This window comes from Ambystoma mexicanum, chromosome 1p (genome assembly GCF_040938575.1).
Source record: "Ambystoma mexicanum isolate Mex_15411 chromosome 1p, UKY_AmexF1_1, whole genome shotgun sequence".
NCBI lineage: Eukaryota > Metazoa > Chordata > Amphibia > Caudata > Ambystomatidae > Ambystoma > Ambystoma mexicanum.
The window spans coordinates 375361167-375385998 of NC_090921.1; the positions used below are offsets into that span (position 1 = coordinate 375361167).

A 24832-nucleotide genomic window follows, 5' to 3' on the forward strand; every position below is an offset into this window, starting at 1 on the left:
TAAATATTTGCTTAGCATTAAAGAGCTAAATGAGGGCAAAATATCAAAAACAGACTATGTGAAGTCTAAGCGTGCACTTGAGGGAGTTAGCGAGTCAGGATTCCCTGACATACTGGAAGGGCTAGAGGGAGTTTAGCTGGCAGTAGGTTGGGGTGCTAAAGGGATTCTAAGGGGCCCCGGGGGTGCACTCTTGTCTGTGCAAGTTCTCTGTTTTTTCCCCCATCAGGTGATAAAGAACAAATCATCTTTAGCGTCTGAGGACTTTAAAGAAAATATTTTTGCCTGTTACAGAGTTCTTTTCCACCCACCAGCCCGGTGTAGACTGTGAATGATGTAGTCTATGGTTCCAACACTGGGGCTGTCCATGCTTAGACTATTCTTCATACCCTCCCCCAGGTGACCGCGCCCTGGTGTGAGCGCGCCGATAGTGTTCTGAGCACATTGCTTCATAACCATGACTCTCATTTTCGAGGAGCATTTCTGCTGCTCTCCTTGGGAGGCCTTTCGGATGATTCAGACGGATACTTCAGGCGCAGCTTCCAGGTTCTGCTCACGCTGGGTCCGGATACTAGGGCACAAAACAGCATGTCAGGTGCAGGTCTCCTTTAGCGAGGCAGGAAGTCACACACTAAGGCAAAACAACATGCAAAAAGAACTTCTGCTTCGCAAGAATAGAGAAAGAAAGATCGCTTTACTGTGACTAACACGCAGTCTGGATGCCTGTAAAGATACCCTGAAAGGTAGTCTTAACAGGAGTACTTTTAAAGTGATGGCACCGAGCTTGCCATCATATAGGGAAGTCTAGTCCTGGGAATGGTGCAGTTGTGGTGCAAGCCTAGCTCTATAGTCAATGGCACATGCCCCTGTGCCTAGCCTAGTGTCTACCCATCTTTTCTTTCAAGGCGGACAACAAAATCTCTCCAGGGAGTTACCTGGTAGCATATGCAATCGCAGGCTTAATTTCCTATCTTGCAAAAAGGGAAACTGAGGCACTTGCTGACAGAATCCTCGCTAAATACCCAGAGGGTTCTAAGCGCGGACCCGGGGATCGAAACTGTGTTGTTCCGTGTTATCTTGCTTCCAAAGCGAGCACCTTACCGCTGAGCTATGCCCCTGAGAGGTCTGCGTGACTTTTCACGGACGATTAGCTTTCGCGGGAGGTGTTTACCAGACTGTTCAAATCCGTACATGCATCGGTGGCTAAAAAGATGTTATATTCACGACTTTGCGTATTTTTAATGAGCATTACCATCTGTTTCTAAGTAAGTCTACCAGAAATATGACTCCAGTAGGACATGCTGCCACCAGGGTCATTATCCGCAGGTTCTAGGAAGGGGAGTCTGAGCTGCCAGCCTGCATCCTTTCCACGCGGGCGCTGTACCCCAGGCACAGAGTATAAAGCACCTGTAGTTACCACAACGGCTGTGTAACTTCTAACCTGTCTGCAAGGTTCCAATCTGGCCTGTCAGCACTGGCTACAGCAACTGCACAGGCCAGTCCCTTCATACACAGGAGACTCCTTGCTACACTGTGATTATGCCGGTATCAGGTAATATTATCCCCATAAATAATTTCTCCATATAGTCGCTGGGGAACGGCATAGGTGACATTATGTATGGGGACAATACATGGGGTAAATGGGAGCGGGGGTTGTGGGGGTGCCCATCGCTCCCTTTAAAAAAAATGTGGGGGTTGCGGGGGTGTCCCCCGCAGGTTCCATGTGGTAATATAGCCCCCAAAAAATGGCACAATTCATGTATGGTGATATTTTTGTGGGGATATCATTACATGGAACCGATAATCCTAGAGGGAGACCACGCACACAGAAATGTATTCTAACCCAGCAAGTGCCGGGATCAAGTGCATTGCCATGTAAATTGGTCGCCCATGCTCACCCTCAGCGCTTAAGCAGCTGCATGTGGTCTCTTCTGTGCCCCAGACCAGTGGCTTCGGTAGGCGTGTGACAATTTAACTAATATGAGGCAAGATTTAAATCTAGCATAATCATGACACTGGGCACACCAGGAGGTATGCATGAAAACACAGGAGAGTCCAAGTGAACGCAAGTAAAAAATGATGCATTCATGCAAAGAAAATCTGGGGATTGTATAGGAAAGGTCAGATTGATCATCCGTTATTTCGTGCCCATAACGCTTTGTTTACATGCATTAAAATTATATATATATATATATGTGGTGACAATCATTCACACACATGTGGCTTGACCCTTTTAAGTGTTGCAAATTAACAAATGACAATGCACCGATGTAACGTCAAAAAGACACAAAGAAAGAGATGTAAAGACATGGAACCTACACTATATGTGTACCTGTTCACTCTTGTGTCACAGGTTGTGCTCCGGTAGATTGTGTTTCTGACCTCTGACACACAGCCACACACGCATCCTCTTGGTGATGCAGTTCTGATGGAACGCATGCATTGAACATGTTGCTATCATGACAGGCATGCACCATGCCTGTCCTACAATGTTGCCACTTATGGATTTGGGAATTTCTGAAGCCCAAAGCTGCTATTCTTTCTTCCTCCACAGGAGTGGTGTTCCCGTATCACCCACGTCTTGGCCGCTACCGACTTAACTTCCACGAAGCGCAGAAGGCTTGCCTGGAGCAAGATGGCATCTTGGCCTCCTACGACCAGCTCCACGAGGCCTGGGTGGAAGGGCTGGACTGGTGCAATGCTGGATGGCTGGATGATGGCTCGGTGCAGTACCCCATCTCCAACCCCCGCGAGCAATGTGGCAAGCAAGGCACGGCCGTTGGAGTGCGGAACTATGGCTACCGCCACAAGGACGATGAGCTCTACGACGCCTTCTGTTTCACATCCAACCTTAATGGTAAGTGGCCGCCTTTTCAAGTGTAGCAAGCAGATTCTCCGAAATATTGCATGCGGGGGTTCAAAAAATGTGCATGTCATGTTTTGTTACTTTTATCAAAATTGCATTTCTATTCCTTTTTGGTATATAGAAATAATAATTATAGTTTTTTTGATAGCGCTTTAATCTAAATTCTGAAATAAATCTGGGACGGTAAGGGGTCACACCACTAATGTGCTATCAGGGCGGGCCTTTGTTCTGGCAGCACCTGGGGCGAGAAAACAAAATGTGGCACCCCCTGGCAAGGGGTGGTGGCCACCTAGCAGCGGCGCTCTATTTAAGCCTTGAACTCCCCGTCCCGTGCTGGAGCGGGGAGTTAATCACTACAGTAGGGGGACCAGCATGTGGTCAGTGGTGACCTTTCAAAGGCTGCCCGGTGCTAGTTGAGCATCAGCGCCATAGTGAAAGGAAATGCGCCCGCTCTTGCGCTGTCGAGAGCGGGGTGCATTTCCTTTCAATAGGGTGCCTTCACCCACTACACCAGCCTGATGGGGCCCTTGAAAGACTCCCCCAAGCTGTCATGGCTGGCGGCAAATGTGGCGCCCCGTGTACTATGCTTATTAATGTAACATTTGAGTTTGCAAGAAGCTGTCTTAGCATTTGAAAAAGAGGAGTTACCTTCAAAGCATGTTGTGCTTTTTGTGGGCATGCTGCTTAAAATTATCAATTAACTTTTGGACATTTTGAACTGAATAGGAGTGAAAGGAATGTGCACAAGAGTGCTCTGGGAAGCATGACTGTGGGCGAAGGCTATTAATAATAGCACCTGTTTCATTCATCACCATCATGCCGCAAGGGGATTAGAATGCGGCATCTGGGATGCCCACATCGCCATCATGCCGGCATCTGGGATGCCCACATCACCATCATGCCGCAAGGGGATTAGAATGCGGCATCTGGGATGCCCACATCGCCATCATGCCGGCATCTGGGATGCCCACTTAACCATCGTGCCGCAAGGGGAGTAGAATCCGGCATCTGGGATGCCCACATCACCATCGTGCCACAGGTGGAGTAGAATGCGGCATCTGGGATGCCCACATCACCATCGTGCCGCAAGGGGACGTGCCGCAAGGGGATTAGAATGCAGCATCTGGGATGCCCACATCACCATCGTGCCGCAAGGGGACGTGCCGCAAGGGGATTAGAATGGGGCATCTGGGATGCCCACATCACCATTGTGCCGCAAGGGGATTAGAATGCGGCATCGGGGATGTCCACATCACCATCGTGCTGCAAGGGGAGTAGAATGCGGCCTCTGGGATGCCCACATCACCATCATGCCGGCATCTGGGATGCCCACATCACCATCGTGACGCAAGGGGAGTAGAATCCGGCATCTGGGATGCCCACATCACCATCGTGCCGCAAGTGGAGTAGAATGCGGCATCTGGGATGCCCACATCACCATCGTGCCGCAAGGGGACATGCCGCAAGGGGATTAGAATGCATCATCTGGGATGCCCACATCAACATCGTGCCGCAAGGGGACGTGCCGCAAGGGGATTAGAATGCGGCATCTGGGATGCCCACATCACCATCGTGCCGCAAGGGGATAAGAATGCGGCATCTGGGATGCCCACATCACCATCGTGCCGCAAGGGGAGTAGAATGCGGCATCGTGCCGCAAGGGGATTAGAATGCGGCATCTGGGATGCCCACATCACCATCGTGCCGCAAGGGGAGTAGAATGCGGCATCTGGGATGCCCACATCACCATCATGCCGGCATCTGGGATGCCCACATCACCATCTGCCGCAAGGGGAGTAGAATGCGGCATCTGGGATGCCCACATCACCATCGTGCCGCAAGGGGATTAGAATGCGGCATCTGGGATGCCCACATCACCATCGTGCCGCAAGGGGAGTAGAATGCGGCATCTGGGATGCCCACATCACCATCATGCCGCAAGGGGAGTAGAATGCGGCATCTGGGATGCCCACATGGTGACTCCTTAAGGGAGACTTCCTCGACAGACTAGCACCTCCCTTCAGGTAAAGAAACAGATTTCATCATCATGAGGGTTGAACACTTTGCATCCATGTGAGGGCAATGTGAGGGAAAACATTTGCAGAAACACCTTGCGAAATTCTAACTTGTTATCGTGGAGTGTTTACTGCATGCAGTATTCCTCAAAACACTGCATTTGTTAAATACTTTACCACACGTAATGAGGAAGTTGCTCAAAACAGGTGGTATTTGAAATACCTACAGTTTTTACCATATTGAGGGCCTGTGTGGTCTGAACGGCAGTGAAAACATTCTCTGATCCCCATTACAAGGTCCCCAAGGCCTGAGAGTGGGCGGCCAGGGGGCTCTGGTTCCTGCTAGGGAGAACGCTGCATTGTGCTGGTAGTGGCTTTGGCAAAGGCTGTTTGGTCCCCGTTAGACTGAATGCCACATTCTCAGCAGTAGTGTAAAAAGGATCCCCCAGTCTCTCAGTTTGAATTGAAAGAGACTTTGGATCTCAAACATTGTACCAGGGGCTCCCAAAATGTCCTCTGGATTGGTCCATGTATACATATGGGGTGTCCAGGACACAGCCAGAAAAGGCACTTCGGATTATGGGATACCGCTCTTCTGGAGCAAGCAGAGTTCTTAATTCCTGCTTCTCAATAGTTTTTTGGATTAAGTTAGAAGTGCTGTCTCATGGCACCCCTTGAAGGGACGTTCATGGGATCCACTTCAACAACTGTGAACCTCTTACCCGGAGGGGGCCATGTGTAGGCAGTGCCCACCCTTTACAAGTTGCTTGTTATCTGGTGTACTTTGTAGTGCCTGGATGAGAGCTGCTCTCACTTTGCCACAGTGGGCACCGGCAATGCAGGGAAGAACAGTGTCCTCAGTTTTGAAGGGGTTCCACAGGTTGTCACTGTAAGGGGTGTGGTGAGACATAACTGCTGCACCCATATGCATGCATTGGATATTGGCCGACCACTTACCCTCACCTGTAATAATTTAGCTCACAAAATTGTTGTCAAGTGTTGGCAATAAAAGGCCGTAGGATTTTATTGTACAGATATGGTTATGGAGATAACAATAATCACATATCATAATAGTATCATACTTTTGGGCACCGGGTCCTGAGGTTACCCCCTCTGGCCCGTGCTGCCACACGCGGGCAGGTTGACGGCTGACCGTGTTCCCCCGAAAGTATCTCATAGTGACAACCCCTGGAGGCTAGAGTTGCTGAAATTTCTCGAAATAAATGTTCCATGCCCAGGTTTGATAAATGCGTGCCGTCTTTGTGAAAAAGGTCTGGGTTTCCCAGTGTAATGGCTGGGTGCTTTATTAAGCCCAGTCCTCTTGCTGTACAGAATTTCTACAGCCCCCTGTTGAGTTTTCTTCTAGAAATGTCCACAGATTTGTAGCAGTTGGCCCCTTGCCATTTTCTTCTGGGTAGGATGGCCGAGAAGTATATTTCTGTTCCCCTCCAGTTGTGAGAAATGCCTGCTAGGGAGGAGCAAATGTCCTCGAATAAATTTCTCCTTCCAATGGACACCAGATCATTGCCCCCTAGGTGTATAATGAGAAATTCTGGCGGGTCTCTGTATGCGACCAGCTCCGCTAGTGTTTCGTGGATATCGGTCCATTTTAGGCCTCTGTATCCCCACCATGAGGCAATGGTGTTCCTGAAAGGTGGCCCTTCTTTGGTCTCTTCTGCCCATCGGCCCGTCCTGAAGATAAATGAGTGGCCGACTATCCATGCTGATCGGAGTGGGGTCCTCCCTTCGCCTGTTGTTTCTGCAGGGGGGGGAGAAAGCAAGGTAAGGAGGGATGGCTATATTAGCTGTGGTCTGATGTATCTTTTGTGGCAATCTGACTTCCATCCCCCTATGTTTTTCAGCTGTTGAGGTGCTAGGCCTCCTTGCCATGCTGAGGTGGCGGCGCCTATTCTGAAGGAGTGGGTGCCAAAACCCTTGGGATCCCACCCTGCTTTGCTGATTGCTTTCATCAGTACCCCTTTAAATTGATAGCGGCTTAGTGCCGAAGCATCCATTTGGACCTCCCCCCACCTTGGGCCTTTGTGTGTAATAAAGGTTGGTGATACATACCGGGCATTTTGTTGCCTCATTAATACAACAAATGTTGATGGTTCTTTTGGCCCCAGTTTTTGACTGTTGGATTTCTATGCTGACGCTCTCCTGCCTAACCCTGACCTCCATGACACCCAAGCCGTTTGTGGCCTTGGTGCTGGAGGTGATAAGTTCCCCAACACGGAACACCCCGAGGTATACCAGGAAAAAGGCTGTTTTGAATAATATGATCTCGTATGGATGCCAGCATATGGCTTCCAGCTGGCTTGCTATTTGTACCAGTTTGTTGAAGTCAAGGCAGCGGCGGGTGGCCACCTGGGGGCCCTCTATTCTGCCCCATCTTTTCATTGCGTAGGAAATGAGGGCGTTCTGGGTGGGGTCTGAATCACCCTGTATTTTTGAGAAATATGAGAGTGCAACTAGGTGTCTTTTTGCCCAGTCTCTTTTAAAGCCCTGCCCATACGCCCATTTAAAACATATTTCTATGTCTTTAATCGTTATTAACTCTACATGGTTTAACCCTGTGACTCTAAATACTGTTTGTAAACACTTACTGTACTGTGCTGCGGTGGTGCTTGCCAGTGCTTTCTCTTCCTTCTCTGCTAGGAACCCTGAGTTTCTGGCACCCGTTTTTGAGGTGCCTGGTTCTTGTTGGGCATCCCGGCCTGGGCTCTCTGGCGCTGACGTTGATGCCGTTATTCTTGTATTCCCATTATTGCCCAGCATTCCGCTGGTATTGGCGTCATCTGTTCCTGGGCATGTGGCGCTAGCTCCAAAAATCTTGGCCACTGAAAACGAGATAAAGCATCTGCAATGTTATTATCCGCCCCCGAGATGAGCTTTGCTTTGACCACAATGTTTTCATGTAGTGTGACTGCTGTGATGGCTCGTAGGACTTTCAGCACTAAAGAGCATTTGGTAGACCTTCTGTTTATGGAGCCTACTACTGCCATGTTGTCGCACCAGACCAAGAGTTCCGTGTTAGCTAGCTACCTGCCCCAGCTGTGTAAGGTTAGCCAGATGGGAAATATTTCTAGGAGGGTGAAATTTTTGGTCCACCCTGCCAGTTGCCATGAGTTGGGCCAGTGTCCTGCCACCCATTCTGAGTCTAGTATGGCTCCAAACCCCTTGCTCCCGGCTGCATCGGTGAAAAGGACCCTTTTTGTCCATGTGTTCAATGGCGTTCGCCAAAGTGAGGTCCCGTTGAAATCTTTAAGGAAATTCCCCCAAGTTTTCAGATCTTGTTTCACCTCTGTGCCTAGCCGGATGTGTAGGTGGGGTTTGGTGTATGATTTGATCTTTAGCTCCAGACGTCTAGAAAATACCCTCCCCTGAGGGATTATTCTGGCTGCGAAGTTGAGACTACCTGCTAATGATTGAATTTATTTGACTGTGCCCTTTTTTGTTGTTGTCAGGCCTTGTATTTTTTCCAGGAGTTCTGATATTTTGTTTTTGGGATTTTGCATAAGCCCCTTGCAGAGTCTATTTCAATACCCAGGAAAATTATGTTAGTGTCTGGTTTGCTCGTGTTTTCCATTGCCAGGGGGATGCCCCACTGTGAGGCCATCTGTTCTAGTTTCGCCAGTGCCCTGCTGCATTCATCAGAATTTGGTGGTCCCATTACCATGAAGTCATCGAGGTAATGTACTATTTTAGTCCCTGGTCTCTGTTTTTGGAAAGCCCATTGATAAAAGGAGCTGAATTGCTCAAATAGTGCACAGGATACTGCACACCCCATGGGGAGGCATCTGTCTACATAGAATTTGTTATTAAAAGTAAAACCTATCCATTGCTGTGAATCTGGGTGGACTGGCAAGAGTCTGAACGCGGATTCGATGTCCAGTTTGGCCATCAGGGTGTTCCTGCCACATTCCTGTATGTGTCTTACTGCCTCTTGGAAATGTGTGTAGGATACCACGGATTCTGTGTGTGGAATGCTGTCGTTTAGAGATTGGCCTTCGGGATAGGATAAGTGGTGAATTAACCTCATTTTCCCGGGTTCCTTTTTGGGGACCAATCCTAGTGGTGATATTATGTAATCTTTGAGGGGCATGTGGTCCCAGGGTCCTGCAATCCTGCCTAGTAGTAATTCCTTCTTGATTTTGCTCTCCACCATTTGGGGGTCATCCCGGGCTGATTTCAGGTTCATTTGGACATTCTGTGACCCTGTGCCCCTGAGCGGATGATGAAACCCTTGGTGAAACCCTGCCGTATTGCCTCGCTGGATTCCCTGTCTGGGTAATTCATGAGTGCTTCTTTTAAATTGTTTGGGTTGATAGGGGTTCTGTCTGGTGCTAAAACTGGGTTAGGCGGGGCGGGGTTGGTGCTAATCTTTTGAATTTTTGACTGGCAGTCTGGTGCAGTTGCTTGCTGCATGATCACCATTGCAGTTTGTGGAAGTATGTTTGTACCGGCATTCCTTCCCCATGTGCACAGGTTTTTTCCAAAATTCCTGCATGGAATGTTGGCTTTTGGAGAGTGGTTTTTGTTCTGCCTGTGGGTATTAGACTTAGCCGCCCAAGGCTGATTCTTCCGAAAGGGCTGTTCTCCCTTTTTGTGTTTTTCATTGTCACTAATTCTGTGGCCCTGTGCATTTTTGCTATTTTTGGAGGTTGTTTGTGCGGCCTCTTCCTCTGATGGAGGCTTAGCGTTTAGCATGTATCAGTCATTCTGGACCTCGCCCCATTCTATGGCTGGCCTCTCTGACATGCTTCTCCTAAATCTGATATCATATGCTAGCCAGGTCTTTCCTTTTTGACTGATTTTTACTTCTCTTATTTTATCCAGGTATGCCCATAGTTTTCTGCCATCATTGGGGAATTTTTCTTCATTTATCGTTGCCAAGATGGCAAAAGCCTGCAGCCAGTTGTCCCAATTCTGTTCTACCTGGGCGTTTCTGGCTATGGCTTTCTCCTCTATTTTTTTGGGATCACTAAAAGCATCTTTCCCTTTGCGATAGTCTTCTATAAGTGAAAAGATTTTGATGAACTCTTTCGCCCATATGGCCTCTTTGATTGTGGTGTCAATGCTCCATGCTAGGCATATTTTGCATCTATTCAGTATTTCAGTCTGGAAGGATTTCAATTTTAAGTCTAATTGGGCATTGCAGATCATTACCATGTCTGTTGAGTTGTTGCTGCTTGCCCCTGCCTGCCCCAGATGTCTGTATTGGGGGTTGCCCATGCTTTTAAAGCACCTGTTGGGTCTGTTGTTGCTGCTGTTGGTGCGATTGTGCTGGCTGCTGTTGGTGTCATTGGCATCTGTGGCAGTTGCTGGTGTTGTCGGGATTGTTGCTGGTGGGTGGGGGGTCACCGTTATGGCTGGTTCTAGGGGTATGCTGGGTTTATGGGCCCATTCTCCCGTGTGGGAGGGATTTGTTCCCCCTGATTTCGAGCGGTAATTGTTGCATTTCTGACATGTTCTCACATAATTTTGCCAGTTTTTTGTTACCTTTTTTTGCTCCTTCTGTTACCTTCCTTCTCTTTGATGGTGTTGTGTCGTCATCTTGACTGGGAGGTATGGGTGTCCCTTCCCTTGGTAGGCCATACATATTTTCCCTGACCCATGCCCAACCATAGTGTTCCCCCGCCTCGATGGCTGCTAGCAGGTGAGGTGATTTGGGTTTTTGTGCCGGTGTTGAGGGTTCCTGCGATTTTCGTTTGGGACCCATGTCTCTTTTTGGCCTGTTTGATCACAAGGGAGAAAACAATTTTCTTAAAATTGATTGCTTGTTTGTGTTTGGGGTATTTCTGAGGCTTGCTCTGCTGTTGCCCGTGTTGGGTAACTGGTAGATGCTGCCCAAACAATACAAAAGCTTGTGTTCAGCTAAATGCCTTCACCCCCCAGCACTGGCCTGTTTCTAAGTTAAAATCAGGGTGCGCATTATGCACCGTTGTTCTTTGTACCTCAGTCATGAAAAAACATATAATGGCGCTTTAAGCGTGTGTGCGCTTGTTTATTATTACCCAGGTCTCTTTCAGCTGCCCAAATTCATGTAGTTCATAAAAAAAGTCGGGGTTAAGCGAAATGTCTCAATATGCCCGCTGACGGCCTGGACCTTATTAATGCATTTGTATAGTGCTGCAAAGTGCCGGTATCTGTGCGCTGCTTATTACTGCTAGTGATTCCCTACAGCCCACCACGCCCTCTAAGCGGTACTGCCAGTGATTCCCTCCAGCCCACCACGCCCTCAAAGCGGTACTGCTAGTGATTCCATGCAGCCCACCACGCCCTCTCAACGGTACTGCTAGTGATTCCCTCCAGCTCACGACGCCCTCTAAGCGGTACTGCTATTGATTCCCTCCAGCCCACCACACCCTCTAAGAGGTATTTGTGTGGCTTACCTTATAGGAGATAGAGTGGTGTGGTTAACAGGTACGATACACACCTTTAATTTATACCTACTATGGCATATTTTATCAAAATATAATGTTTATATGAGAAAGGGCAAAAAAGAAAAATCACTACCATTCCAGGTAAGTAACATTTGTAAAACAAAAGATGCCACAATGTAGCAGGTAAGTAAACCCTTTCAATAAAAGTTTTAGGCGTTCAGTAAAAGAGTCCTTCCTAGAAAAGGAAATGCAGTAGCATGTAAGCAAACACACCTTTCTCCCACCCCATTCTTCTTCTGCACTTATCAGATACACCCTATCTGACTAACCTTGCACTTTGCCACTCACATGCTGCACTACCACTGTTCATGATTACCTTATTTATTTATTTACTTATTATTTATCTTGTTCTCTCCTATGTTCTGCACTTTCCAATTTCTCCCTCCTCCCATGCACTATCCCCTTTTTTCCCTTCCCCATGCACTTGCACATTCTCAATGTCACTGGGCCTAGTAAGATCGTTGTTTTTTTTTGTTTTCTTCCCCTGTTCCCCTTCCCTTTACCTGATCGCGCTCTGAAACACCTGTGTACGAGCGCAATATAAATAAAATATCATATCATATCATATCATAAGTAAGCCGGAAAATTTCAAGAGACCTAGGAAGACCGGTTTCATAGATTTGGGGCAGTCTTTGGGAGCAAACAGTTACCTATTGTGTTAACATGTCCCAAGGAGCAGTTGCATGGGCTTCCGGACTGTGGAGTGACTCCCGCAGGAGGCCCATGTGGATGAAGAGGGGACCCAGAGAGGAAGACATAAATGAAGACAAGTGTTGCACAAGGCACCTCAAGACCCCTGGGAAGGATGATTATTTACTGTTTGGTGATTCCCAGGTTAAGGGTTTGAGCCAGAGCAATGGAAAGGTGAGTTGTTTACAGCCTGTGGTAGTCGTCGTAGCAGGGGTCTGTAGGGTATTTTGTGGAGATTTGGGGCCTGACGGTATTTTATTACCGCCGAAAAATAACTTAGCAATAATCACTCCTTGTATTCAGATTTGGCCATGTGCAACAATAATACAGTGGACATGCATTATTTCAACACCCAGACATGCATATTTGGTATGCGTGGTTGGTATGCGTGGTTGGTGGTATTTTGGTGAGCATAATTCCCTTGTTTTATTTGTGGCCCCAATGTCCAGAATCCCTTATCTTTGCTTAGATTTTTCATGTAATCACTAGAGAGACCTCAGACCTACATTTTAGGAATACCACATTTTCAGTGTTAGTGTGCCACCATGGGCGATCTCACTGACTTATTTACGACAGAGAGCTATATGTGGTAATTTTGTGGTAATTTCCACTACCTTATATACAGTAGGGAACTATGTTCAGAGAGTCCCTCTTCCCGTTGGCTCATGTACCTCCAACGAGCTATGCTACAAACAATCACTCTCAACTGTCCATACTGAATATGATCATGCACACATCTGTCTTAAAATGACAATTGCATTGTTTAAAAATCTCCCCTCACCATCAGCACTGTATTGGTAAATATAAGACACACCACCCGTCTGCTTTCAAATATTTTTCTGTATTATAAAAGTTGCATTTAAACACGATCTCACTCTTTACAGAAATAAATAAAATAGCACAGTAACAGCATTGTCTGTAATACACTGAAAAAAAATGGTGGAGAACAGAACACAATTTGCAACATTAACGTGTGATTAAGGCACCGGAATCTCCTTTCCTACTCTGACTGAACATTCTCGTACACACTCAGCTCCCACACTTATGTAATTACCTTATCTGTTCAGAGTTTTCTTCAGCTGTTCTCTTTCTGAATGTGGCTCCCTTGAAGATTAACCCCAGTGAAAAGGAGCGCCTTTCCTTCTCAAACCGGGGTCATTGCCTGGAATTCTCAGCTTTTGCAGATAGGAATGCTCCAACCAGGAAAAAGGTCCTTCTCCCAGCTCTGCCAAATCTTGACTGCCCTTCTCTCTCCTCAAACTCCCCCCAGCAAAACTCTGATCACTCCCTCTAGCATGATACTTGCTATGACGCTGCTCCAATCAGAATCAATCATGCCATCTCCTCCTTCTCTTCACAATGGCTCATTTTTATAGTAATACTTTGTAACCAACTGATTTCCTGTTCTCTCGAGCTCTTTTGCTTCCTGTAATTATGTGGACAGGGCAGCAGAGAAAAAAAAATGGATGTGCGTTTAAAAGTTCACTTTCAGAATAGGCCTAATTCTGCAGTGGAGACACATTTTTATTAGTGGATTATGTTAACTTTAGTTTCATTAGTCAGGTTAGTTATAAGTAATGTTAGTTATTATTTTCAAATGTGTCTCTCGCACCATAGGCATTTCAGGTGAAAAATAGTGTGCATTTTTGAATGTGCATGTGTGCTTTTAACTGTAAAAATAGATTTGCATTTTATATGTTAAAATCGTTTTTGACTGAATGGCCTGTCTTTCCTTATTAATCGGGTAACACATATAGCAATGCACCGCACCCTTGTGGTGGTGCTGCAAAAAAAAATTGCTACCTGTGCAGTAGTGCTGTACTCTGTGCTGTTTGCTACCTGTGCAGTAGTGCTGTACTCTGTGCTGTAACACGCCAAATACCCTTACATACCCTCCTTTTGTTTTTAGAATCTGGCTACGATCCAAGCCAATTCCTAAAAACAATTTGTTCTTTTTCTTCTTTTCATAATATATCAATCCAATAAAATGAATATTCATGTGCATCAATGAAAAAGTTGCAATCAATACAGTATTCATCTGAGTTCATTAGTTTACAAAATGTTCTACATTTGCCTTCTCAGTGGAAGTGGCATTACTCTAAGTTTAGATTTTTCAAGTCAATTAAAAACAATGAAATAAAACAACTAACCAAAACAAATAATTATTATAACAAATTAAAATAAATAATTAAAATAATAAATACGTGGAACTCCATATGTCAGCACTCTTGTCTGCCTCTGATATGTCCTGACCAGCGATGTTATTTGGTTCATTCGAGTACACTTTCATCTTGGCAATCTTAGATCCAAAGGAGTCATCTTATTTAGCTTTCTGGTTATCTTGTCTTCACCTCCACCTGGAGGCAGGCATCTTTTGGTCTTCATCCAGGGGACTCCAGGACTCCATCGTCTCCCGTGGCCTCTGATCCCGGAACCTCCGACCAAATAATGTTAATTTTCTAAATCAAATAGAAAATAAACAAATTAAGTACATAGCACAATACTAACTTCACCCTTTTGCCAAAAATAAAACATGCTTGGTAAAAATATTTCGTTTTTTTCTTTTTCTGAAATTAAACACAAGTTAAAAGAAAACAAGCACACATAAACAGCATTCAATATTTAATACATTTTCTCTCTGCACACCAACCATGAGCTTCCGTTATATGTGCATTTATTTATTTATTTTTTTATATTATATATGTTTACATATACTACAGTGTTTATGTGCCATCATAACAATCAACTTTTTAACTCCTTTGTCACTGCCTCCTGATTGTACCCATTTATTTTCTCTTTTTGTGTTCAAGGGACTTTATCTGTTTCTACATGCTCAAGCTGCCTGATCTCATGTCTGGGATGGCATGGTTTGATTTGATTTACATGGACAAACTGCTCTATTGCTGTTTCACCTTCATTTTTCAAAATTTTATACACTACAGGAGAGATCTTATCTATAATTCGAAATGGCCCCTGCCAGGCTGCTAGAAATTTAGAATTTTTCTGTTTACTTTTTCCAAAATGAAACTTGTATACCTGATCCCCTACACTGTATTCCTTTACTGATGTCTTTTTATCATAATACGATTTTGCACTGTCAGCAGCTCTTTCCAGATTTCTCTGCACAAAAGCAAATGCATGTTGCAAATGCCTCCTCAGTTCATCAATATATTCATGAACTGTGGAGGCACTCACAAGGGTTTGCTCATGTGTTCTGTATAGTAGGTGTTGTGGTAACACCATTTTCCTACCTGTTAAGACCTCATGGGGGCTAACACCTGTTGCTTTGGCAGGAGTCGACCTGATTGCCATCAAAACCAACGGTAAACGTAAATCCCAGATGGAACCTGCTTCTGCCACAAATTTCTTTAAAATATCCACAACAGACCTATTGCTTCTTTCAACTGTACCTGAAGACGCCGCCCGATATGCGATATGTAGTTTCCTTTTCACACCTAGTATTTGCCATACCTTACTCATTAGAGTACTTGTGAAATGACTTCCTCTGTCTGACTCAATTCTTTGTGGCAACCCAAACCTTGAGAACACATGGTTCACCAGCAATGTGGCTGCTGTTTGCGCACTACAATCTGGTGCAGGAATGCATTCAATCCACTTCGACATCAAACATACCACACTCAAAATATAACAGTGTCCCCTGCTCGACCTTTTTAAAGGACCTACATAGTCTATTTGCAAATCTGACCATGGGAGAGTTAGGCCTCTTTTCATCAATGGTGCTCTATGCATTGGTGAAGCAGGTTTAAATTGGGCGCATACTAGACATCCTCTAGTATATAATTCCACATCTTGGGACATATGTGGCCAGTAAGCATAATCTTTTAGTATTTCTAATGTTTTTTGTGAACCTCTATGGCCTGCGGTTATGGCATCATGTGCATGGTGTAGCATTAGTCCTCTGAATGAAAGGGGTACTACCCACTGTATTTGTCCTGTTATGGACTCTCTAATCATGAGTCCATCCTGTAATCTAATTCGTGTTTTGTTCTTTAATAGCACCCTCAACTCTTCTTTTCCCATACAATCATTTTCTGTTAAAGGATTTTGTTCGGGGTCTATCAAATGATTATAATAGATTCCCAAAATTTGATAATTCTTTTGTGCCTCAATCAAATCTTGGTCTGGCGTGTCATGACTCCACTGCACCACCGGTTGATCTACCTCCTTTGGTGCTTTAGAACGTGTGACTGCATCAATTTGTATTTCACCCATTAAATAATCAATAGGTAGCAATTCTCCCATCACAGCCCCAATCTTAGCCAGGTGGTCTGCCTTATCATTTCCCTCCTTATCCTCTCCTGGTGTTTTTAAATGCCCACGAATTTTTCTCCAGTATATTGTTAACTCATTCTCTAACACCAATTTGTCTATGGCTTGTATCATTTTTCCATGCTTAAGTGGCTTTTTGTTATATGTAACCATGCCTCTTGCTTTCCAACCAGGCAAATACTCCACAAAGCTATTCCGTGCATAGTCAGAATCAGTCACCAGGACAATTTCACCAAACTTTTTATCAACTGCAGTAGCAATTGCTTTATAAATGGCTGCCAATTCCGCCACCTGACTGCTCCTATCTCCAATCCTCATCCCTATACTGGGGACACCTTCACATTTCAACCAGACATTTCCTATTCCTGCCACTAACTGTTTATTACTGTCATTTTCAATGTGAAAAGCACAACCATCCACATATACAGTTGGCAAAACCTTGCATGTTTTTTCATCAAAAGCTTTGTGTGGTGATTGTTCAAATTCCTGCAAACTAGTTTCTACTTCCATTTCATTTGGTATTTGTTCAGCTGCACAGTCATGTAAGTCAGCTAACCCTTGAGCAATTGGGTTCTTTTTATTTTGTCCATATCTCACTTCTACGGGAAAACCTTGTAATGCCAGCGTCCATGAAGTGATTCTGGATTGCGCTAGATTCCCTGATCTCATTCTTTTACTCTCTAAAAATTGCAAAGGTTGATGATTTGTTTCAATAATTACCTTTTCTCCCTGAACAATGGGGCGGAAATGTTGTAGTGCCCACACAGTGGTTAATAGGGCCTTTTCACATTCATTAAATTTCATTTCAACTTGGGAAAATGCCTTACTTGCATATGCAATGGTTTTGTGATTCAAATCGTGTTTTTGTGATAACACTGCTGACATACAATGTTCAGAAAAACCTATTTCTATAAAGAAATCCCTGTCCTTTATGGGGTATGCTAAACATGGTGCCTTTATAAGACATTCCTTTAATTTAGCCACTGCATCAGACTGCCCTTTTTCCCATTTCCAGGGAGTATTCAGTTTAAGCAGTTTAGACAATGGTTGAGTGATTTCTGCATAATTTTCAATGAACTTTCTGTTATAGCCTGTCATCCCTAATAAACTTTTTACTCCTTTCACATTTTTAGGATCTTTTAATCTTTGCATGGCCTCTATTTTCTTCTTTTGTGGATTTAGCCCATGTTCAGTCACTTCATGCCCTAGAAAGTTCACTTTTTTCTTGCACCATTGTGCTTTCTGCAAAGATACTTTGGCGCCTGCTTTCTGCAATTGGCCAAGTACATGTCTTATTTCATCAAAATGGCTTTTCAGGCTTTCATATTTTATCAGTACATCGTCCACATAAACTATTGTTCCTCTTTCCGCTGCATCCGGCATGGCCTTTCTCAAAAATATGCCAAATTCACTCCCACTATTGATGTACCCGAACGGAGCTCTAAGCCAGGCATATTGAGTCCTGTCAAATGTAAAAGAAAATAAATGTTGTATCTCCTCTGCCAATGGCACGCACCAATATCCAGAGGTGAGATCTAATGTGGTAAATACATTTGAACCATGTACCTGAGCTAGGCCCTGATCAATGAATGGCAGTGGCCATCTAGATATTGGTACTCTTTTATTTAACTCTCTCAAGTCTGCACACAGCCGCCATTGACCATTTGGCTTCAATACACCTAAAATAGGTGTATTGGATGTGCTATGAATGGGCCTGATGATTCCCCGTGATTCCAAATTTTTAATAATCTCTGCCAATGATTCTAAACATGCCAGCGGTAGTCTATACTGGCGTACAAACACTGGGTTTCTGCTACACCCTTCTGGTAGTGTGGCCACATCTAAATCAGTTAAACCACAATCATAAGCATCTTTTGCAAATACATCCTTAAACTCCATAAATATCTCCCTCAGATTGTCCCTCTCTTCATTGCTTTCACATGCATCCGCTAAGGAGATCTGCTCTTCTACCATTTTGGAAAATTCTGGAAAATCTTCTGGTAAGGGAATCTCAGCGCTTTCTTCTAACTGTGTGGCTGTGTCTTTTTGTAAAGCTGCCACTTTTAAATATTTTGGCATATCAGCTTCCACTTCAATGGGCTGATTTTCTGTTTCATTTTCATTTAAATTAAATATTATGCAATCCTCTTGATGGCAGCACACTGTCTCATTTGAATCATAAGGATACACAGAATGAATTTTAAATATTCCTTTGGGCTGAGAGTCCAGGTGTTCTGGCAACTCGCCCTTGGCATCTACATATTTTCCAGGAATATTCCCAATCACCATGTTATTTAAATCTGCCGTATAATGTGATTTTTGTATGGCCATTCCTAATGGGGAGTTTTCCTCTAAATGAATATCCTGACAACCTTTATTATATACCATGATTTTTACAGATCCCTCACCAATGTCTACCAATGGAATGTATTCATAATCCAGGCCTTACTGTTTTATGGATTCATTCAGGCATACAAATGCATCAGAGCCTTTCATCTGCTGTCCATTTTTGCATTTCAGTGTTATCGCAAACTGTTTTGTAAATGCAGGAATAATAGTATTTTCCTCATTTGTAATTCGATTGCATAAGGAACCAGTTGTGCACAATGATAAGCCCTTCTTTTGTCTTCAAATTCAGGTGCCGGACCACCTAGGCGTGACCATATTTTTTGATTAAGGAAATCTAACACCATACACATTCTGTGCATGATGTCATTTCCCATGTAAAATTCATTTTGTGCTCCACTCACTATCCATACATTATGGTAAATTGTTTTCTGCCCAATGCTAATTTTAAGCATGCATCTGCCTGCAATTCGGTTTTCAAAGTCTGGACTGTCCAAGCCAGAAACATATTGGTTTTTAATCCTAAATCTCGGGATTTCTTCCCTTTCCATTATTTTTTGCAACAATTTCTCATTAATGAAACTCCTTTCATGTTCAAGCGCTAAAGTGGCTTTTATTGTTTTAAAATAATCATTTATACCAACATGAACCCATGGTTGCTCATCTTCCATGTGTATTTCTGCCAGAGTGGTAATGTGTTTTTCTGAATCTGTTTTAGGAGCAATATTCTGTTTGCACGTTTTCTCTTTTAGATAAAAACATAATGTGTGCTCATCTATGGCAGTCTGCCAATCTTTCCTTGGGTCCAAGTATATTTGTACAGGTAGTTTTTCATTGTCGCTCTGCATTTTGTCTTGACACATTAATATGACAGTGACACTAGGTATGCAGCTATTCTGGAGATATACCTCCACAGCATCATTTGTTTTGGCAACGGTGTGACATTAATTTATATTGCTGTTTTGTGATTTTAGTTTCTTAGGCCTCAATGTTATTTTGGTTAAGGACCACAGCACTCCATTCACCCCATCTATGAGAGGAGACAATCTTTTCAGGCAATCTGTCCCCATCAGAAATGGAATTTCACAAATAGATGTGATCAATACCTCTTGTTTCATTCTGTGCTTTCCTATTTTTATGTCAACCTCAGTTACACCTATGATGGGCACCTCCTCCCCATTAAAGTTATGCACTGGGCCTTGATTTTCCTTCACTGTGATCTGACTCTGTGGAGGTCTCCCTTCATTGATACTCTTTACCAGCTCCTTGGACATAATTGTGGCCTGTGCGCCAGTGTCAATCATAGCAAAGGTGTGGCATTTTTCTTCTACAGTGATGGGTGCATAATATCTATCCTCAACTTCCTCTAATACACATAAGAAATGTGAATTCTTACTGATTTCAGGGCTCACCTTTCTCAGGTCTTTTTCACTTTTGGCTAAGCACATTGGTAAATGGAAAGACATTTTACCCTCCTTTTTAGCCATTTCTGCGCAAGATTTTTTATTCATTTCTCCATGATCAGAGGTTTTTTGGAGTGTGGCCACTGTTCGCCCATCCATCTGGGTAACATCAGAGACCACATTACAATCCTCCAACTGAACATGTGTAACAACATCATTCAGCAATTTGTCATTTTTTAATTCTGTGCATTTGTGATCATTTAGTGTGATACCAGCCCTTTCAGCCTCTTTAAAAATATGTGGCTCAAAGAATTCTTCAGGTGATTGACTTGTACCCTCCTTGTGAGTATTTCCTTTTTCTGTCTGTGTTTGGTCATTGTTTTGCTTGCCCAGGGTAGGAGCTATAGCATCCCCACTTACTCCCTGTTCACTGGTATTCCCCATGCATGAGTCATTTTTCTTAAATCTGTTCCTTTGTTCTTTTGGAATTCCTAATGTTTCTTTTTCATTTGTGCAAATCTTTACTGTTTTATTTAGCTCTAAGTTAAACCGTACCTCTTTTTTAGAAGTATTTGCACTTTCTGTCACAAGTTCATTTACGGGTACTTTCATTTTTAATCCATTAGGCATCTCAGAGTCGTTATGCAAAATTATATCAGAGCAATCTGTCATTTTGGCATTGCAGTTATCATGAGTACTTGCTATGGCCATCAGCCCCCTCTTTGGAAGGTTGTTTCTGCGCTGTATAGAGCTTTCCTATTTGCTCACCTAACATTTTCACTTGGGCCTCAAGGCACTGGAACCTTTCCATCTCTCTAGGATCCTCTTTCTGTGGCCTAGGTCGATATTGGTTGTTTTCCCCCTGATTGGATCTATTCTGATACCTCTCAGGTGATTGATGTCGGTTGGGATGGTTTCTGAACTCTTGATTCATTTGTGGAGGGGAGCGGGTTGCACCCATCCTTTGATTATAGTCCCCTGGTGGGGAATCATTGTACTGGCGTGGACTGTAGTTCACGTTTTGCCTCATGTCCTGTCTCTCAGATTGTGGGTACTGGCCCCTATGTTGATTTCCATTATCAGTAAATCGATCCACATATCGGGGCCTATCCTGATTACCATATATCATGGTGCTGGGATCAAATCTGCTCTGTGTCCCCAATGACTGGTAGGGACCATCATTTCTTTGATCTTGATTTTGTCTCTGGTTATTGTTCATACCTGCCATATCAGGCCGGTATCCTACCCGGGGTCTGTCCCCTAAATACCTAGGGCTGATGTAGCTCTCTCTATTACTAGGATCATGTGATTGGAACATTGGTACAGGAAATGGCGATCTTTGTTGATTAACCCTTTGTTCAGGTGTCACATTATTTTAACCTTGGCTTTGAGCAGACTCAAGGGACATTTTGGCTGACCTGATTTCCATTACTGTGGCTGAGGGTTCTTTAGATTTAGGTCTAGTATCTTTCATTGTATCACTTTCTCTACCCTGACAATAGGGTACCTCATATAGTTTTGTGCTTTGATGTACAATCCATTCAAGGGACTTGTCACGGTCAAATTCACGGACCAATTGGGATATGATGTCTTTCTGTAGCCCAAAGAAGTATGCAGTTTTAAACTCATTGGAAGAAAATGCTCTTTTTAAGTCTTGTAAAAATTGGCGAGGGGATGTATTAGGTCCAGCAGTAATTGTGTACGCGACTTTCTTTGCCTCCTGCAATGACTGAAAAGGAGAAAAATGACGCCTAATTTCTTTTTCAAACTCCAGCCATGTCATATTCTGCTGTTCATTTAATCCCCTTATGATGCTGGCCGTCGGGGCATCTAAAGTTAAATGAAAATATTGTCTGTACTGTTCCTTAGGTATCTGGAGTGCTTTAAAAATGTCATGCACCGCTTCTAAGTGATCCTCAATGCAGCATTCACCTCCCTTTTTAAATGGTTTGATCAGGGCTTTAATGGATTTCATTATTTTTATGGGGCTACTTGTTGCAATGCATGGAATTGCATTATTTTGTGATTCACTCCTGTTTTCAGGTGTATGAGATTGGTGGCCGCCCCCAATGGGAGTATCAAATCCCCCAAGGGCGCTGCAACCAAGTTCAGTCACCGGGCCAGTCACTGGAGCACTAGCTCTTTGGGCAGAGCTAGAATTCACCTCCACTCCATTGAATGTGGTACCCTGCCGCCTCTCCTGGGACCTGGGAATGCACATTTGCTGTTCTAAGTCCTTACACTTTTTAAGGAGTCTGTTGGCTTCATCTTGCAAATAGTTGTTTTCACCATTCATTTTATTAATCACCTCCTGCATGTCGCACATTTGCATTTGGCATTCATTGAACTCTTTATTTCTCTTGTCTCTTTCTTGAATCATTTTAATAATTTCTTGTTCTGCACTCTGGAGATCACCTTCTTTTTCACAATGTTCTTTTTGTAAAATCTGCATTTCTGAAACAACCTCATCTTTATCCTGCCTAATGTGATCCACTAAGGCTTTTAAGTGTGCCAATTCTTGCTCACTATCTTCAAATTGTTTCTTGCTTTTGGATAACTGAGTATCAAAGTCTCTGCATTTTAATTGCATGTCTTTTTGGCATACATCCAATTCTGCTCTCAACATTTCCTGATTTTTACTTGCCCCCTCTAATTCAGTCTTTAACCTGTTAATTAGCTGAGTATCATTCTCTTGCATTCGCAGGGACTTGTTTAAAATAAACCATATTTTGCCGCATAGCCGTATTAAACAGTCTTTCTCTGCACTTTTATCGGCTGCATTCAATAATCTTGTAAGGCAGACCTGAATTATGCTGCCTTCTGCAAAAATATTGTCTAGTTTTTCTTTCTGCACCTCACCCTGAATGCGGTTACTCCATTCTAACGTGCTATTTGACGACCAATTCCCATGTGCAAACAGCTTTGCCTCTAAATATTGCACTAGATCTGAGAATGTGGTTTCCCTTTGTGACATTCTGAAATTCGTTTTTAGTGGCACACTGTTATTATAAAATGGGTTCCCTTTAATGTGCAAATGGCAGTGTGAGACACGCTTGCCACGCCCAGTAGGTACTCTATGATCACTTTCCCGGCCTGCAACGCACCATAAATATGTAGGTTATTTTGTGGAGATTTGGGCCCTGACGGTATTTTATTACTGCTGAAAAATAACTTAGCAATAATCACTCCTTGTATTCAGATTTGGCCATGTGCAACAATAATACAGTGGACATGCATTATTTCAGCACCCAGACATGCATATTTGGTATGCGTGGTTGGTATGCGTGGTTGGTGGTATTTTGGTGAGCATAATTCCCTTGTTTTATTTGTGGCCCCAATGTCCAGAATCCCTTATCTTTGCTTAGATTTTTCGTGTAATCACTAGAGAGACCTCAGACCTACATTTTAGGAATACCACATTTTCAGTGTTAGTGTTAGTGTGCCACCATGGGCGATCTTACTGACTTATTTACGACAGAGAGCTATATGTGGTAATTTTGTGGTAATGTCCACTACCTTATATACGGTAGGGAACTATGTTCAGAGAGTCCCTCTTCCCGTTGGCTCATGTACCTCCAACGAGCTATGCTACAAACAATCACTCTCAACTGTCCATACTGAATATGATCATGCACACATCTGTCTTAAAATGAAAATTGCATTGTTTAAAAATCTCCCCTCACCATCAGCACTGTATTGGTAAATATAAGACACACCACCCGTCTGCTTTCAAATATTTTTCTGTATTATAAAAGTTGCATTAAAACACGATCTCACTCTTTACAGAAATAAATAAAATAGCACAGTAACAGCATTGTCTGTAATACACTGAAAAAAAAATGGTGGAGAACAGAACACAATTTGCAACATTAACGTGTGATTAAGGCACCGGAATCTCCTTTCCTACTCTGACTGAACATTCTCGTACACACTCAGCTCCCACACTTACGTAATTACCTTATCTGTTCAGAGTTTTCTTCAGCTGTTCTCTTTCTGAATGTGGCTCCCTTGAAGATTAACCCCAGTGAAAAGGAGCGCCTTTCCTTCTCAAACCGGTGTCATTGCCTGGAATTCTCAGCTTTTGCAGATAGGAATGCTCCAACCAGGAAAAAGGTCCTTCTCCCAGCTCTGCCAAATCTTGACTGCCCTTCTCTCTCCTCAAACACCCCCCAGCAAAACTCTGATCACTCCCTCTAGCATGATACTTGCTATGATGCTGCTCCAATCAGAATCAATCATGCCATCTCCTCCTTCTCTTTACAATGGCTCATTTTTATAGTAATACTTTGTAACCAACTGATTTCCTGTTCTCTCGAGCTCTTTTGCTTCCTGTAATTATGTGGACAGGGCAGCAGAGAAAAAAAAATGGATGTGCGTTTAAAAGTTCACTTTCAGAATAGGCCTAATTCTGCAGTGGAGACACATTTTTATTAGTGTATTATGTTAACTTTAGTTTCATTAGTCAGGTTAGTTATAAGTAATGTTAGTTATTATTTTCAAATGTGTCTCTCGCACCATAGGCATTTCAGGTGAAAAATAGTGTGCATTTTTGAATGTGCACGTGTGCTTTTAACTGTAAAAATAGATTTGCATCTTATATGTTAAAATCGTTTTTGACTGAATAGCCTGTCTTTCCTTGTTAATCGGGTAACACATAAACCAATGCACCTCACCCTTGTGGTGGTGCTGCAAAAAAAAATTGCTACCTGTGCAGTAGTGCTGTACTCTGTGCTGTTTGCTACCTGTGCAGTAGTGCTGTACTCTGTGCTGTAACACGCC

The 24832-nt window shown here is 43.7% G+C and overlaps 1 protein-coding gene across 1 annotated transcript in view; it reads left to right on the forward strand.

Annotated features, from left to right (window-relative positions):
* The window catches only part of HAPLN4 (hyaluronan and proteoglycan link protein 4), an 805823-nt gene that overhangs the window by 566761 nt on the left and 214230 nt on the right, over window positions 1–24832 (forward strand). The window contains exon 4 of the mRNA XM_069649117.1: window positions 2552–2854. Coding sequence (XP_069505218.1) covers window positions 2552–2854 — 303 coding nt within the window. The remainder of the gene's footprint in view (window positions 1–2551; window positions 2855–24832) is intronic.